Here is an 18,092-nt window from a genome sequence, read left to right as displayed (position 1 = left end):
CCTCGTCTGCGGGGGGTCGTGCCCTGCAACATGAAGTGTCCGTCAAGTGGGGAGGAGGCGGGTGCAGCCTTGTCCCCTCTCCCTGCTGCCTGAAAGGCTGTCAGAGAAGAGCCGTGTGTGTGTTTTTTGAGGAAAGTTCCACTGAAGTTCACCTGCGTGGTCGCACCTCCCTCGGCCGCTGCAGGTGACCCGGGACCGTTGTCGAACTCCCGGCCTCAGCAGGCAACGCTGCGTGTTGGGAAAAGGTTCAAGGCCTTTCTTTTATTTTTTTTTTCAAAGAAATTATTTACTTACTATTTTTTTTTTAATTTAAAGAAGAAACTCCAATTTTCCCAGCCATCGAGGCCGCATCTCTCCGCCCGGGCCTTGGAGGCTCCTGGGTTGAGATTGGTGCCCGTCGTTCCGGCATTCTCGTCCGAACGGCAAACTTCAAAACACCTTTCAGGGAAACTTGTTTGCATTTCATTTTAATGGGATTTGTGAGTAAATCTCCATTTCCATGCTGACTCAGCTCTAACCATCCATTCCAGGGGAGCACTGTTGGATTTTGATATTCTAAAATTTAAATCGCTCGACTGTGAAGGCATAAAACATTTTTATATTGGCGAGTGCCGTGAGCCAGAGCACTTCTGTTTAAGGCTTTTTTGGGGGGGAGGGGGAGGTTTGAATCATTCTGGGCTGCAGACGGGGGGATATGGCATCACCTCCTTACCTGCCTCTCTCCCCTAGGGTCCTGGGCTCATTGTGCGGTTTATTGATCTCACCCACAAGGACGGGTGTCTTGCAGCAGCCGGTGGCCACACTGCCGTTTCCTTTACGGAACACAGTTCCCTTTCTTCCTTCACTTTGAAACCTTGAACCTCAGAGTTTTCTTTCCAAATGGCATGGGCCCTCCAAGTCAGAGGAAAGGGGGTGACACGTCCTCCCTCCCTGCCTTTCCCCAGAGAAGTGCTGTCAAGTGTAAATGAAGATGAAAGAGGGGCTCATTCCCCAGCCCCTTAAAAAGCGCCGGCGGAACAAACATTGGGGGTTTCCGAGCGTCACCCCACTGTGTTCTCTGTGTCCGCGTCATGTCCCCCATCTGTCCACAGACTCGTCCTACTCGGAGCCTCCAGATGTGCAGCAGCAGCTGAACCACTACCAGTCGGCCGCGCTGGCGAGGAACAACAGCCGCGTCAGCCCCGGGCCGCTCTCCGGAGCTGCCGGGGAGCAGAAAGCCGAGGCGGTGCTCCACTGCGAATTCTGTGAATTCTCCTCCGGCTACATCCAGAGCATCAGGCGCCACTACAGGGACAAGCACGGCGGGAAGAAGCTCTTCAAGTGCAAGGACTGCTCTTTTTACACAGGCTTTAAGTAAGTGGCGTGAAGGACAGCCTCGCAGCACGAGGTCGCTGCACCCGCTCCGCCCCTCACCACACGCTCCTTACACCCTCCGACCTGGAGCTCAAGGGAGGCCCAGCCGGGCGGGTGATGCAGGGGTTGGGCCCAGTCTGTACCACAAAAGGCTGGTTCCAGGAGACTGCTTCGGGGCGTGTGGGAGGGATGAAGAGCTGTGTCAGAACCAACGAGTTTAAAAGTCAAAAGCATCCCAACATGGACACCCCCGGGAGGTCGCTCTCCCCGGGGCTTTGTCCAGGTGGCGCAGGGGAGCACAGGGCTCTGCCCCATGATGTACGGTCCCTTTCCACAGCGTTGGAGAGAAAGCCAGGCCTTGGGCCTGCGCCTGCATATTCCTACAACTTCTCAGAGTCCTGTGGACAATGACTGAGGAGATAAACCAGGCAGGAAACATCTAGGGGGAAAAAAGTCAAAGCAAGTAGGTGCCCCCAGGCGTGAGATCCTGCAAAGGGTTTCCCCAGCCCCGGGCAAGAAGCGGTGAGTGCTTCCCCTTGGCGCTCTGTCACTGTCGCCCTTTCCTTTTATTTGTCTTTGGGGGGAAATGTTCTTGACAGTCCAAGTCCAAGGGGAGAACGTTGGGCAATAGTGACTTCCCTGCTACCCTGGTAGAAAAGTCTTATTTCTCAAGATCACGTTATTTAGAAACCCCAGAGAATCAAGACCCCGGCGCTGTGAAGCCTGAACTTGAGCAACCGTAGACAGCGAGTTCCAGTCTAGAAAAAGACCATCCAAAGCCAGCTTTGCTCCTGTGAGGGGCAGCACCCATGCGCTCAAAGAATGGGGTGCTGCCTGTCATTTAAAGTAAACTCCTGTGAGGTCATCTCCTCCTGGGAGATACCGTTTAGGTGAGTGTAGAATGCGGAGCCTTGACTGCCTGGGTTTGAATCCCAGCTTTGCTCCTTATTGGCTGTGTGACTTTGGACAAGTCACTCAGCCTCTCTGTGTCTCTGGCTCCTTATCTGTAAAATAAAGATAATAGTAGTACCTACCGCACAGAGCTCTTAGGAGTAAATGAACCCATACATCTGAAGTGCCTGGCACAAAGTAAACATGAATTTAAAAAGTTGAAAGTAATCGTGTTGCAGATGTAAGGCTGTTACTATCTGCCCCTGGTGCAGTCGGGACCTGAGCCTCAGGCCGCCGCAGTCCTGACTGCAGACCCCACACGGAGAGGCTGGCGAGAGGGCTTCCTGCAGGATCAGCCGGTCTCTCCTGCAGCAGCCCGTGGTTGCCGGCACTCGATGGGAAAGTGTATCTCTGACGCTTCACTCGGTTCGGTGTGTTCCAGAGAAATACGCGTGTGACCTTAGAACTGAGAGGAGGCCACAGGGCCCAGGGGACACGGGCCCACCCACAGGTGTGCACCTTTCCCCAGGGGGAAGCACTCGGGTTAATCAGAAGAGGACCTCACCCATTCAGCTCTTGGTTTCATCCATCCTTATGAGATGAAATGTCTTATTAAGGCTTTGTAAATGGTGAACTTTCTCCCAGTGGTTGATCATTGACCTATGAACCAGGAGGTCACTGTTCAATTCCCTGTCAGGGCACATGCCTGGGTTGCCGGCTCGATCCCCAGTAGGAGGCGTGCAGGAGGCAGCGATCAATGATTCTCTCTTATCATTGATGTTTCTATCTCCCTCTCCCTTCCTCTCTGACATCAATTAAAAAATGTATTTTTAAAAAATTATGAACTTTTGAGAAGGCTGAAGGGGAGGCAGCAGTACTCTCCCACCTTCAGGCTGAACCCCGGCTCTGAGTGAAGTTTACCGATTGGTGAGGTCTTGCTTCCTCACCGACTTGCCCGCCCCCTTACCTGTGAAGAGTCATGAGGCAGGTGGTCAGTCACCCATCTTTAAAGTAGTCCCTCTCCTTCCAAGCATGATGAGAAATGCGTTCTCGTAGGGATTTTGTTGTAATGATTTCATTAATTTCTCACTTTCCAGAATAAAGTGTTAGGTAGACTCATAGAAACAGAAACCAGAGGGGTGGGGGGATGGGTGAAACGGGGAGGGGAATCTAGTCAACAATACTGTAAGTTTGCATAGTGACAGATAATTACTAGAATTAGTGGGGTGGTCATAAGGTATAAAAAATGTTGAATCACTATATGGTACACCTAAAACTAGTATAACTAATATCTATCAACTATACTTAAAAAAAAAAAGTATTTAGGGGAATCCATTTCCTTTTATACTAAATTTGAAGCCAGCCAAGTGGCAAAATTCCCAGAAAGGTGACCACTGTTCGACCGTGGTCCGTTGTTGGGTGGGCGACCATGACCTACGGCAGTGGTTTGGGCCCTCAAGCAAGGGCGTCGCACGGGAAGCCTGTAGCCAGATCACCAGCAGGGGGTGTGCACGCGAGTGAACCGGTCCCTTGTCACGCTGATCACCTGTCTGTCTCCCGCCTCTCCCCCAGATCTGCTTTTACTATGCACGTGGAAGCCGGGCACTCGGCTGTTCCGGAGGAGGGCCCCAAAGACCTTCGCTGTCCCCTCTGCCTCTACCACACCAAATACAAGCGCAACATGATCGACCACATCGTGCTGCACCGAGGTAACCTCCCAACTCGGCTTTCTCGGGGCGGGGGAGGGTGGCCCGGGTGGCATAGGGTGCCCTCTCACGGTGGCAGGGGCATGGGTGGTATTCTAGGGATTTTAATAAGAAATTTCTCCTTTTCAAGAATAAAGTGTTAGGTTTCTGTTTAGGGATGGGGGAATGGGTGAAAAGGGGAGAGGAATGTAGTCAATATTGTGATAAGTTTGCATGATGACAGATGATTGATTACTGGAGTTAGTGGGGTGATCAGAGTGCAAGGTATAAAAATGGTGAATCACTATATCGTACACCTAAAACTAGTGTAACTGATATGGGTCAACTATACTTTAAAAAAAAATGGAGTATTTGGGAGAATCCGTTTCTTTTTCTACTAAGTTTGAATCAGACAAGTGGCGCCCTGCAAGCTGGGGAGAAGCAGCGCGGAACATTTAGGCAGGAAGTCCGAGGGGTCCCGCCTGGGGTTCCGCCTCAGTCACCTGGCTTCTGGTCCCTGGGCCCATGTGTGGCGGAGGCTCTGTGCCCCCTCAGAGCTTGGGAGGGGCCGTGGGTAGTGCTGCTGCCGAGCAAACAGGAACGGTGAGACCTCACCTCTGCGGCTGACTCCCTCTTTCCCTGCTGCCGCCGGGCAGGGTCAGAGCTTCGATCCTGATGAGCTCCGTGACTTTCCCTCCCTGCGCTGAGAACGCAAGGAAGGGGGACAGGGAGCCAGATAAGGGAGGGGGCGCAGAGCGAGATGAAATGCCAGAGATTAAATGCTAATGGCCAGCCCAACTCAGAATGCAGCTCAGTGGGAGGCTGGTCTTGACAAGTCGAGAGACGGTCGGGTGTCTGCCTTGCCGAGTGGGGCTGATCTCGGCACAAGATGTGGTGCACTCTGCACCACTCCCCCCCCCCCCCCCCGGCTCCCTGGAAGAGTAAACATCTGTGGTCTCTGGGGCCTGTGTTAAGACTAAGATGTCTTTCTGAGGCCTCCGTGAATTAAAACACTTGCGATGAAAGGCACGAAAAACAACTGCTGAACTGGTCCTGAGACAGAGCGACTGCTCCCAGAATCGAACTTCCCTTAACTTTTCGCCCAGACAAATGGGTGTTTAAATAGGGAGGAAAGGAAGAGAGAATCTGTTTTGCTCCCGGGAAACCTGAATGAGAAATGCTCCTGGTTTGTGTTGGCTGTGGCAGGAGAGAGCGGACTGCTCACTCGTGCATCCCGCAGGCGTTCGTTATTTGCTGGTCACACGCCCCGCTGTGCCGGGCTCTTTGGGTACGATGGGGTCTGTAAGACCCAGCGCCTGCCTTCCTCGAGGAGGTGAGGCGTGCGTGGGTAAGGATAAGGCAGGGAGCGACAGGTGTCTTCGGAGATTCACAGTGGCCGATGGGCTTCTGTTCAGGGTCCGAAAGGTGGAGCGGGTGGCTTTCAAACAGCCATGGTAACACTTCAGGAGGTAGTGCAGACTTCAGGTGAGGTCTGTTCCTTTCCGGGGCGACTTAAAGCAACAAGTTTCTCTCACCATTCTGGAGCCTGGAAGTCTGAAATGGAGGTTTCCCAGGGCTGTGCTCTCCCTGCAGGCTAAAGCAGCGGTCGCCAGCCGGTGGTCCGCGGACCACTGGTGATCCAGGAGGTCCGAAAGGTTGGCGACCGCTGCTCTAAAGGATCCCTTCCTTGGCTCTGGCTTCTGGTGGCTCCTGGCATCCCCTGCCTCTGGCTGCATCATGCCAGTCTCCGCCTCCATCTGCACAGGCCTTCTTCCCTGTGTGGGTCCCTTTGCGCCGTTTACTGAACGCTCACAGGATGCTAGCCTTGTGTTAAGCTCTTGGGATACAGCCATGGCGAGTCAGGCAAGGCCTGTGCACTGAGGGAACTTGAACTTTCATGGGAGGAGCGACGATGAACAAAGGGATAGTTTCATGAGTCTATGTCCATTGAATTTGTGGTCATTGGAAGCAGGATGCCTCGTGCGTAGCTCTGCCTATATGTACCTTGGGCACCTGCAGTGGACAGATTGAATTATGGGATGAAACACGGGTGTGTTGTGTTTTTTTGCCAAATATTTGCATTATAATTATGGAGCTGTGTAATTTGCTGACACTGCTCTCCAGTTGGCATGTGAGCATAAAGTTATTTCCCAGCCTGTAACCCCAGTACCTAAACAGATAATGAATTTAACTGAAACTTGTAGGTGGCTGTCTCTTTGGACCAGAACTGATCTCCCCTAATTTATCTGATCAGTGTCATTTTTCTTGAGGAAAAAAAAATGTACAGTGAGATGGCCAATCTTTCATCTTATTCAGCGAAATTACATGTTCCCTTCCATCCCCATCAAATGTGTTTGTCTGTTCAAATTAGAGGTGTGGTCTCCAGCTCTCTCTGGCTTGAGGGTGGTGACCTGGCTCACATTGAAACTTAATAACGTCTCACCAGAAGTTATTGTGCGTATGTTTATGTGTCTTGAGATGGTTATGTTAGGGGATGATGATGTTGTTGTAATCCTCACCTGATATTTTTCTACTGCTTTCTTAGAGAGAGATTGTTAGGGAAGGAGAAAGGGAGGGAGGGAAGGGGGGAGAGAGAGAGAGAAACATCAATGTGAGAGAGACACATGCATTGGTTGCCTCCTGAACACACCCTGACCAGGGTGGGGAGCAAACCTGCCACCCAGGTACATGCCCTTGACCGGGAATCAAACTGGAAACCCTTTGGTCTGTGGACCTAGACCTGTGCTCTAACTACTGAGCCACGCTGGCCAGTGCAGAGGGTGATCTTTTAAAGAGACTTTTGTTATATTCCTACCAGCTTTCTAGGACTCACCCTTGTTGCTTTTGGTTGCAAGGGAGTGATGGGTGGGTCTTTGGTCTGGGCGCTGCATGTGATGGTTTGCGCCGATGACTTCCAAGCCTCTCCCTGCCCCCCTTGGGCTTGGCATGTGTGGGAGGAAACCCAAGCGCGTGCGGTCTCCTTTCAGGAAGGGTTTTTACTCGGGGGTGCTGCTCCGCAGGGAGGTGGTTTTCGCCGTTTTGAGCAGAAGTGACCGCACTTTGTAGCTGCAGCTCCGCAGGCTTGTCCACAGAGCACCTCCCGGTGCTGCAGCCCCCGGCACCCACGTGCCTCCACGTGCATGTCTCTCGGGTCGGCCTCTCGGGGCCTGTCCAGCTGCAGCACCAGACGTGAGTAGGAGATGCGAGACACCATCTATCTTGTAGTTGGACCGCTGAAGTCATAATATTTTCGCAGCCAGCGCTGGAAGCTGAGTCACAATGAGTGTGATTCAGGCCTGATTTCTTACCCAGGGTAATTTGGAGAGGTGTGAAGTCAAGAAAGGCCCACAGTTGTCGCTGCCCCCACAGAAAAAAAGCCCCGAGCACCGAGCTTCTGCAGCCAAGACAGGCTCAGTCCACACCTAGAAACGGCCCCGCCTCTAACTAGGTCCTCCACTCGCCTCAGTAATGAATAACCTCATTCAGAAAACGCCGTCGCTCGTTGCCCGCCTTTCAAAATCTCTCCTGTTTGTGTTTTTTAATCTTGGTCATGTTAGCTATGTTTTTTCGAAAGAAAAAGCTAACAGTTTTCTAAAAGTAGTGCTAGTGAAAATCCATATAACGAAGAGCCTTGGACGGACGTGATTGGTCACGGCACAGTTTGGGAGTGGGAAGCCCTACCTTTCCCAGGATAAGTAAGCAGGGAACTTACCTTCTAGCAAATCCAGAGGATGTTTGAAAGAAATTCAGGTAGAAGTGGCTGCCTTAGACGTCGACGGCGTTTGCCTTTTTACACGATTAGGAATGAGAGGCTTGTAAGTTGGCTGCATGCGGATGGGATGTTCCCTGTGCTTGGGGCTGAAGGAGGAGGGCCCTGGCCAAGGTCAGGAGGCCTGGGCTCCCGGGTCATAACTTGGACTGAACCAGGGGAGGCACTTGGAGGGGGTAGCGGACAGGTGGGTTCTCAGGTTCCCCGTCCACACACGGAGATAATAACACGGACTCCGCAGAGTGTTGGGAGAATGAGCAGTCGCTGTGGGGTACAGTGCCTGACCGCACTCGGAACGCGGGAGCACTTCATAAATCGTAGCGGTCGTTCGCCTAAATCACCGTTATTTAAACTCCACAGTGTTGTTCCGGGTGCTCAGGACTGTGTAAAGTCCGCTTAGGCACATAGAGCGAGACTAGACGCTGCGAAGAAAACGAACCGGAGTGGTAGAGGGATTCAAACGGAGACCCATAAAAACAAGCTGGAAAGGACCGATGCTTTACAGGGGAGAAGTGGAGGCCGGATGGGGCCTGGGCGACATCTTCAAGGTGTTGGACATGGTTCTGTGGAAAACTTAACCGTCCACTGAGGCCGACAGGCCAGGGCCACGGCACAGGCCAGAGCCCAAGGATGACGTGGAAGAAATGACAGAATATAAGTCAGGAACAAACGCAAAGAGAGCCAGGGGGATACAGTCTCGAGGAAGGTGCCAGAAAAGCTCGGGTCAGCACTGCCTGTGACCCCGAGTGGAAGCATGCCCTCCGGGTGCTGGTCCCCCTGGTTCAGCTGCACCCCATCTCCTGCTGTGGGCACCAGCTTGCTCACGGTGCGTGGCCACTCACGTCGGACCCAGAGCAGCCGGCGTTAGTGCTTGGCCTGGTGCCCAGAGCAGTGGTTCTCAACCAGGGTCCACCTTGCCTCCTTGGGGAGCGCTCTGGGTTGTCACACGTGGGGAGGAGGGGGTGCTGCTGGCGTCTGGTGAGTCGGGGCCGGGCATGCCAATGACCACCCTGCGATGCACGGGACGGCCCCTACGACGAGGAATTACCGGCCCCAACATGTCAGGCCTGTTACTCGTGAGAAGCTCTGGGTTAGAGGAGCCACGCATCATCGGATGGGCTCTCGTAAGGCTCCTGGTTTACGCCAACGCGTTTCCTCGTCCCTTTACACCAAACCGTGGAGCTGAATGGTTGGAAGGCTGGTAAACATTTGCCCTTCTAGGAAAATGTGTGGATTGCATGGTGATCGTGTGTTTCTTAGCTGTCTACCGCCCTTCGGTTTATAAACACTTACATTTCTAAATGAGCGGCTGACTCTTTGCTTCGGGAAAACGATGCGTGCATAGAGCTCCAGGGAGTCGCAGGCCCCCCTCCCAGCTCCCCCTGCCCAGCTCCTTTGCTGGCCAATTAGTCGCTGCACTCACGGCTCCCAAGGCAGTGCTTGCCCTGCAGTGAGGATGTGACGGTTGAGACTCAAGCACAGCACAGGGTGGGGGGACTCTCCCCGGGCACCCAACACACCCCAACAGCAAAGGGAGGGCTCCCCCGTGCCTCCCGCCGGCGCACCAGATACTGACGCTCGCTCGGGGAACCTCGCTGCTCAGTGGCTCTGAGGATAAATCACGCTTTCTTGACTTAATAATACGTCGCTGTTTCTAAATAATGTAAGTATATGTTGTGTGCGTCCATTTGTAAACCTACAGACAGCCTTCTGAAATCCAGACAGCGTGAAACGCGCGCTATATTTGATCCTTGCATAAATAGCACAGATTTTAATTTTATCCCAGGCATGGGTTTCTGGCGCGTGTGCCGATGCTCTGGGCAGACTGGTGTGAAATTTAATTTGAGCAGTTAAACACGAGGGCGAGGGAGTGCAACGTAAACAGGCACGCACGCGTTCCCAGCCCTGCAGCGTTTGGATGTTCCCGGGGAAAGCACCCAAATCCTCTTCTTTTATTTTATCCCCCACCCACCCCCATGACAGTCAGATTAGGGATTGAAAAGGCACAAATCCTCCATGTCTCCCACGCCGCCACCCCCTCCGCCTGCAGGTTGCCCGCAGCCTTTCCATTTTGCGAGCGCTTCACAGCGGGAGTTGGAGTTTCAGTGAATGAAAGTGCACGGGCTTGTTTTCAGATTTGATGTTAGACATTCCCTCGGTGTCTGGGAAAGGAGAACTGCCCCCTGGAGAACATGTAGGAAGGGGAACAGGAATGGAATTGGAGACGATGCCATCATGGGTTCACAGGTCGGCAGCGTGGCCAATGTCAGTGTCTGTGGGTTTTGAAGTTCCCTGAGAGCTCTGTCCTTCACCTTACTCATTTTTGAGAAATGGGAGTAACTTGAGCCTGGTTGAGTTGCTAGGAAGGCGCACAGTGGGGGCACAGAGGTGCTTGGGGAATGTCGGTGTCCTGCCCCCTTAAAGACATCAGCAAGTCCACCCACATCACATGGGAGAAGTAGGAATCGGTCGCTGTCGATCGTCAGTAATGTTGGTAGAAACGGCCGCCACTTCCCATCCCTCGCCCCTCCTTCCCTCACCTCCATTCCGAACCTACCAAGCACCATCCAGCCTGCCCACCCCTGCTTGTAGATCATTCTGGATAGTAATACACAGAGAGCTTTTGGTCTCAGAAACACCGATTTGTGTCGAGGAACACGTTAGTTCGGAAGATGGAGGGGAGGGGGGAGTCTGTGCGTGTGGTTCACGGGCTGAAAGTCATAAGAAGTAGCTAATTGAAGGGGTGAGTTCCCGCTCATGTTCCGAAGGAAGAAGGTCTGCTTGCCGTCAGTAACGATCCCCATCTTCCCCTCCACCCTGTCCCCACAGAAGAGCGCGTGGTCCCCATCGAGGTGTGCCGGTCCAAGCTGTCCAAGTACCTGCAGGGAGTGGTCTTCCGCTGCGACAAGTGCACCTTCACCTGCTCCAGTGACGAGAGCCTCCAGCAACACATAGAAAAGCACAATGAACTGAAACCGTACAAGTGCCAGCTCTGCTACTACGAGGCCAAGCACACGGAGGAACTGGACGGCCACCTTCGGGACGAGCATAAGGTACTTGCCGGGACTTCGGCCTCCCACCCTCAGCACACCCGTGCGCGGCCGAGCCGGGCGGGGCTGCTGAAAGTCGTCACGCCCGCTGCGTGCGAGGCAGACGCGAGCTGAAATCGTGTTTGCAGTGAGGTTCGGTTTTTCCTATCATAGCAGACGTGTAAGGTCATTATAGATGGAGTAAGAAAAATCACCCGTAAGGCTACCACCCAAACCCAACTGCTTAACACTTTGGTCTCTCTTAGGCCCACTTTCCTTTGATTTTCATCAGCTATTTTCAACCTTTTTCATCTCGTGGCACCCATAAACTAATTACTAAAATTCTGCAGAACACCAAAAAAATACGTTTTTTGCCGATCTGACAAAAAAAGGTATAATTTTGATTCATTCACACCAGGTGGCTATTGTGTTGGCTGCTGTCATTTTTTTATTTGACAATCTAAGGGAAAAGAGGTCAGTGCCCTGACTGAGTAGTCAGGTATTGCATGTTTTAAGAATTATTGCAGCACACTGGTTGAAAACCGCTGATTTACCCTTTTTTTTACTTAACATTTTAACATGGGTATTTTTCCATATTATTTTGAACATATTATCTCAAAGACTGACCAACTTTTCCTGTAAAGGGCCAGATAGTAGTTATTGTAGACTTTGTGGGCCAGACCATCTCTGTGGAACTCTGCCCTTGTAACAAGAAAGCCACCATAGAAGAAGACCTCTAGGAATGGGCATGGGCATGTTCTAATAAAACTTTATTTACAAACAGGCGGAAGGCTGTGAACCCATAGTTGCAGGCCCCTCCTCGCCCGTGTCCCTCGGTTGTGTAGGCTGTTTCTAATATTGTGCTAACTACGAAGCTTTTCCCAGGGCATCCCACTTCACGTGTACACACTAGACGGGCTGTAAGATGCGTGTGTTATTTGGGGAGTGGGATCGATGACCAGGTTCACGCAGGAAGTAAAATTAAAGGTGTGGAGGGGGGATCTCTTTCAAAAGAGCTGCTGCTCAGAGGGTACCGTGATGCAGCACAGCCTCCTCACTTCTCACGGGGCTTATTTTTTCACCTCAGGGATGGAGAGGATTGTTTCTGGCTTTATGTGTTGCCAGGTGCAGGGGGCGCTGTGATTTGTATTTGTTTCTGGAAAGAGCCTGTTGAAAGGCTTTCTAATTAACCAAGAAATCCACAACCTCTAGCGAGTGTGTTCTTAGGGCACCAGGAGAAGCACTTGCGCTGTTGCTTCCTTCTCTCCTGCTCCGTGTCCTCTCCGTGGAAATACAGCCTGAGCCTCACTCCTGGCCTTGCACAACCACACTACAGTAAAGACTTCGGTCTGAGTCACCTGCACCCAAGGGTTAGAATTTTCCTGGTGGGGTGTTGAGAGAGAAGGCTGAACTTTATTGCCCAGCCACAGTTTAATGATTTTTATGGTAACTTTTCTGCATTCATTTTCTAATGCATCTGCCCAAACATGAAAGCAGAGAAAGCCTGAATTACCTCACTTAAAAACTTTAATATCCTTTCTTAGTCCAACTTCCTGGGCATCTCTGCCCCCAAACTCAACGGAAAATCACTCACTGATTTCAAACCCAGCTCTCAAATGTATGTCCATGTATCTTATTTATGTAACCACCTCACATCTTTTTATTTATTATTTACTAGAGGCCCGGTGCACAAAATTCGTGCACGGGAGGGGGGTTGTCCCTCAGCCCGGCCTACACCCTCTCCAATCTGGGACCCCTTGGGGGATGTCCGACTGCGGGATCGGGCCTAAACTGGCAGTCGGACATCCCTCTCACAATCCAGGACCGCTGGCTCCTAACTGCTCACCTGCCTGCCTGCCTGATCGCCCCAACCCCTCTGCCTGCCTGCCTGCCTGATCACCCCTAACCCCTCTGCCTGCCTGCCTGATCGCCCCTAACTGCCTCTGCCTGTCTGCCTGCCTGCCTGCCTGATGCCCCTAACCGCTCCCCCTTGCCGGCCTGATTGCCCCTAACCACCTCTGCCTCTGCCACCACCACCATGGTTTTGTCTGGAAGGACGTCCGGAAGACATCTGGTCTATCTGGTCTAATTAGCATATTACCCTTTTATTAGTATAGATTGTGTTCAAACTTCAGGCTGGTAGTTTTAGGCTAGAGCAAGTCAGGATGATCATTCTTCCCTAGTTGTTGCAGGGTAGCCTGTGAGTCACTGGGGGATCCTGGGGTTAGAAGCCATGCAGATGTGCAACCAGAGGCTTCCTGCTCAGGCGAGCAAGGCCGGACTCGGGCATCTGCACCAGGGAACTGTGTTGCTCAGGAAAACAGGCCTTGTTTAGAGCGTTTGGAGCCAAACAGACCTGGGTTTGAGTCTTGTCTCCACTATTGACTATAACTTCAGCAAGTGACTTCATTTCTGTGTCTGGTTTGTGATTTCTCAGTGGGAATCGTGACACCCTCCTCGGCAGGTTTTGTAAGATTAAAGGAAGTCCTGGTATTTCCCACATTTTGAGATCCACTGTGTTCTTCAGTGTATCTGTGAACTGATTTGTGTTCAAGTAGAACAGTGGTTGTACGTGTCACAAAGGCAGTTACGTTCCTGAAGACCTAACGTGTATGATAAAATCCCTGATTAGACCTTGCATTTCAGACACGACTTTGATGTTATATGTTCAGTTGCCAAGTTATGTTCTTTAGTTTTATTCTTCTTGTGGTTGACCAGCTTATTAAGTCCGCCGAACACCTAATTGATGCCACAGAATTGCCGCTTTCACACGGCTAATGATTTTCATCTTTGTCTCAATTGCCATTACGTTTATGAGACTCCTGCTTATTACTGATGGCAGCACTATCTTTTTCCCATTTCTGTTCCTTCTTTTCTAAATGATAAGTGCAAAATGCAGTTCACATGTTTTAAATAATTATCCAAACACTATTTTATAAACAAAGATAGCAGTGCTGCTGAAATAGAATTTTTGACTGGAAGGCATTTATGCACTATTAAAAATAGTCATTTGTTAGGGTGAAGGATATACAAAAATCTGATTTCAGCATTCATGAAATGGGTGTAGGAGCATACAGTGTACTGAAGAGACGTTGGCTAATAATTAGGTACAAAAGTCAAGGACCATAAGACAAGAACAAGAAATTAAAGGCATAAGAATTGGAAAAAAAAATAAAATGTTTTTATTCACAGACAATGTGATCTTTGTAGGTAGAAAATCCTAAGTAATCCACTTAAAAGTTGCTAGAATATTAATGAGTTTAGCAAAGTTGCAAGATATAAGGTCAATCAATAAAAATCAATGATATTTCTATATGCTGATGATGGAAAATCTGAAAATGAAATTTTAAACAGGTCAATTTCATTGCTAATACATCAAAAAGAATAAAATTCTTAATAAATTTTAACACAAGACCTGTGAAAGCTGTACAATGAAAACTACAAAATATCAGTGAGAGAAATAAAAGAACTAACTTAATGCAGTATATACCATATTCATGGACTAGATTCAATATTGGTAATTCTTCCCAAATTGATCTATATATTCAGTGTACTCTCTGTCAAAATCTCAGTAGGCTTTGTCCTTTGGTAGAAATTGATAAACTGAGAATAAAATGTATATGGAAATGCAAAGGACCTAGAATAGCCTAAACAGTGTGGAGGAAGAACAAAATTGGAGGACTCATTCTTCTTAATGCCAAAACTTACTATAAAGCTACAGTAACCAAGAGCATGTGGTATTGGCATAAGGATAGATGTCTGGATCAGTGGTGCAGAAGAAATAAATCCTCAGATATGTGGTCAATTGATTTGCATCCCAGCGCTAAGGCAATAAAGAAGAGATAGTTTTTCAACAAAAAGTGCTGGAACAGTTGGACTTCCATATGCAAAATAATGAGCATTGACCCTTAACATCACTTCCAACACAAAAATTAAATCAAAATGTATTGTGAACCTCAACGAAGGGGCTAAAAGTATAAAACTTATAGAAAAAGAGTAGAAAATTTCCCTTTGGTTAGGGAACATTTTCTTAGATACAATACAAAAGTTCTGGACAGCAAAAGAAAAAAATAAATTAGATGTCATCAAAATTAAATTTTTGTTCTTCAGAAGACACCATTAAGAGAATGAAAAAGCAAGCAACAGATGGGAAGCAAATATTTGCAAAGTAATTATGGAACAAAGGACTTTAACTAAAAAATATAAAGAACCTTTACAACTCAGTAGTAAGAAGATAACTGATTTAAAATGACAAAGATAATGTCACCCAGGGCTGTTTGGAGTATAAAATGGCACATCCACTTGGGAGCATTTGGAGCATTTGTTGAAAAGCTAAACATACACTTATCACCCGATCCAGCAAGTCTCCTCCCACATAAAGCTGACTGATAAAATGTGACACATACGTATATCCACACAGTAGAATTATACTGATTATCAATAAAAAGAAATGAGTGATGGACACACGCAACAATGTGGATAGTTCTTGAAAATACCATGTTAAGTGTACAAAAGCCAGACACAAAAGACTTCAGATTGTATGACACCATTTATATGAAATGCCCAGTAAAGGCAAAACTAGAGATGAAACAGATCAGAGGTTGGCTGGGGCTGGAGTTAGGGTGCAGGGATTCCTTGCAGAGGGTGTGAGGGAACTTCTTAGAGTAATAGGAGGGGTCTTAAACAGATTGTGTTGAAGGATGCACAAGTGCATGAACACTGAAACTCGTTGAACTGTTCATTTAAAATAGGTGATTTTAAAAAATATATAATAGATGAATTTTATAATGAGGAAAGCAGAACTCAACACCTAAAAGATGCACGTTTCCCAGGATCTAGCACATAACAGGCTCTCAATAAATGTTAATTTCCTGCCGCTTTCATAAAGTCGATCCTGGACAGATAAGTCTGCAAGATGCCCGAGATCCAGGTTAACGTGTAAACTGCCCAAAATAGAAATGTGCAGGAGACTTAGCAATAGGTTCTAAGCTAAGGTTTGCTTCTTTTTCTTCAGCTTTAAAACTCTGTGTTCCATGAGTAGCTTTAGCTGATTTTGTGACAGAATCCACAGAGGAAACTAAAAGACACTGTAGGATGTATTTTCAGCCAAAGGGTTTGATGACACAAAACTGAACATGGAAAACTGGAGTTGTCCATTCTGCCTGCAAAGCTGATAAACCTCAGGAATGTCAGTAAAGACTGTATGGTTCATGGGACCAAACACTGGTTACAGCAGGAGGGGGAGGCATTAAATGCAGCCTGCCTTTTAAGAACCAATTCTCAAGTGGCCGGACTGAAGCTGTCATGTTTGGCCCCGGAAGCCAAGGGGAGGTAGCCAACCAGCACTCATTTTCCAGGTGGCCTAGAACCTGGTCTCCCCAGACCTTTCTCTCTGTGCTGGCGGACAAGGAAGCACTTGGACTATCTTGGAGTCTAAAGTAAGCAGTGCAGTATCTTTACATTTTTTTCCATCCTCCACTTCCTGTCATTTTTTGATCTCACTAGATTTCCTAAAAGACAGATTATTCTATTATTTCAACCCCTCCATTCTCCCTCCCTCCATCCCCCCCGCCCGCCAATACACACACACACACACACACTCAATGAAGTCCTATATCTACAGTGCCATTTATTAGCAATGCTGGTGAAAGTTAAAACGTAACATCTCCAGATAACTTGAAGTCATGAAAAAAACAAAACAAAAACCAACCCACAATCCTTGCACTCTCATTTTAAAAAAAAACCACAAAACACATTTTTTAAAGAAAGTTTAACTCTATTCAGTACCTTGTTAGTGTTCTTTATGGTTCTGAAGTCTCTTTGCTACTTTAAGGAGCATAAAAATATATTATCTCTAACTTAGTTTGCTCGTAAAATTGTCATGTTCTGTATATTAAATTTAGAAGGATAGTCTATTCAGGCAATACACAGTCACTAATTTAATTTACTTTGAAATGTTTTTAATTTTTTTATACAAATGGAGCCTCAGGCGGCTGAACTCTAAGGAACTCGTATCTCTTCCTTTTCACCAGTTTGGCAAAAGCAGCAGAACACTAAGCTCAGGAGGAATCACCAGCAGTTTAGTGTTTCCAATAAAACTGTTCAGCTTTCTGGACCAGTGAAATCCACAGTGGCCAAAAAAAAAAAAAAAAGTCATATAGAGCATTTGTTTGTTTCCAGCAAAGGAAATGAGAGAAGAAACAAAACAAAAGAAGCACCTTGCCCAACACCAGATCATAAACACACATTTGGCCACTTTTTTATTTTATTTTATTACTAGAGGCCCGGTGCACAAAAATTTGTGCACTCAGGGCGGGGGGGGGGGGGTCGTCCCTCAGCCCCGCCTATGCCCTCTCGCAGTCTGGGACCCCTCAGGGGATGACCACCTGCTGGCTTAGGCCCACTCCCTGGGGAATTGGGCCTAAGCTGGCAGTCAGACATCCCTCTGGGAGCCCTCGGGGGATGTCCACTTGCCAGCGGGGAGCAGGCCTAAGCTGCATTCGGACATTCTTAGTGCTGCTGAGGAGGCGGGAGAGGCTCCCACCACCATCGCTGTACTGGCATCCGTCAGCCTGGCTTGTGGCTGAGCAGAGCTCCCCCTGTGGGAGCGCACTGACCATCAGGGGGCAGCTCCTGCATTGAGCATCTGCCCCCTGGTGGTCAGTGTATGTCATAGTGACCAGTCATTCCCAGTCGTTCTGCTGTTAGGGTCAATTTGCATATTACCCTTTTATTATATAGGACTAGCAACTTTAGTTTTACAAGCCCCAAGGATTTCTGCAAGCTAAAGGTTTCTCTAGAAGATTAGGTCATTTCAGCTCCGTTTTCCCTCATGTTAGTCTTGCTTCTTGATTTATCAGTTCTAGACCCGTATCTTCAAGAGAGAATTCAGTAGATGAAAAGGAGGTGAGGCCATTTTTCAGAGAAACTTGCCAGGCAGAACCTGAGATGATATTTCCCAAGCAGATGGTCCACATTCTCTATCTCCTTCGAAACTATCCACTCACCTCTCCCATCAGAAGTAATTGCTCCTGCTTCCAGGCGTCCATAGGACTTTCCTTCTTCCTCTATAAAGGCCTTTAGTTCATGCTGCTTGACCTTGCACTTGACTCTCAGCAAGTCCCTGTCTTGCCATTGGATGCACTGTTCTTAAGTCGGAAACCCCGTTACTTACCTCTCTTTCCTTCCCAAGTCTGATCTAGTGCCCTGCATGCTGTAAAGGCTCCACTAGCTGTTTGCTCAATCAATCAATGAAATCACTCTTCAAGTAGGAAATGTTAAGTGTTCCGTTTGTTCCAAGAAGCAGAACGTGGCGGCAGCATCAGCATCTTTGCCTCTGAGTTCCAGCCCGGGAGACTGGCCAGG

The 18,092-nt window shown here is 48.9% G+C and overlaps 1 protein-coding gene and 1 non-coding gene across 2 annotated transcripts in view; both read left to right on the top strand.

The window, feature by feature from the left end:
• The window catches only part of ZNF462 (zinc finger protein 462), a 136,831-nt gene that overhangs the window by 104,604 nt on the left and 14,135 nt on the right, over nt 1–18,092 (top strand). Inside the window, 3 exon segments of the mRNA XM_023753305.1 lie at nt 1,092–1,353; nt 3,817–3,953; nt 10,528–10,751. Of these exon segments, the coding sequence (XP_023609073.1) occupies nt 1,092–1,353; nt 3,817–3,953; nt 10,528–10,751 (623 nt within the window).
• Nucleotides 1,589–1,794, top strand: LOC111825867. Its single transcript, XR_002829082.1, has one exon. It is a non-coding gene; the product is annotated as a small nucleolar RNA SNORA73 family (small nucleolar RNA).

The sequence above is a fragment of the Myotis lucifugus genome, unplaced genomic scaffold (assembly GCF_000147115.1).
Source record: "Myotis lucifugus unplaced genomic scaffold, Myoluc2.0 scaffold_43, whole genome shotgun sequence".
NCBI lineage: Eukaryota > Metazoa > Chordata > Mammalia > Chiroptera > Vespertilionidae > Myotis > Myotis lucifugus.
This window is presented reverse-complemented; position numbering and strand designations above follow the sequence as displayed.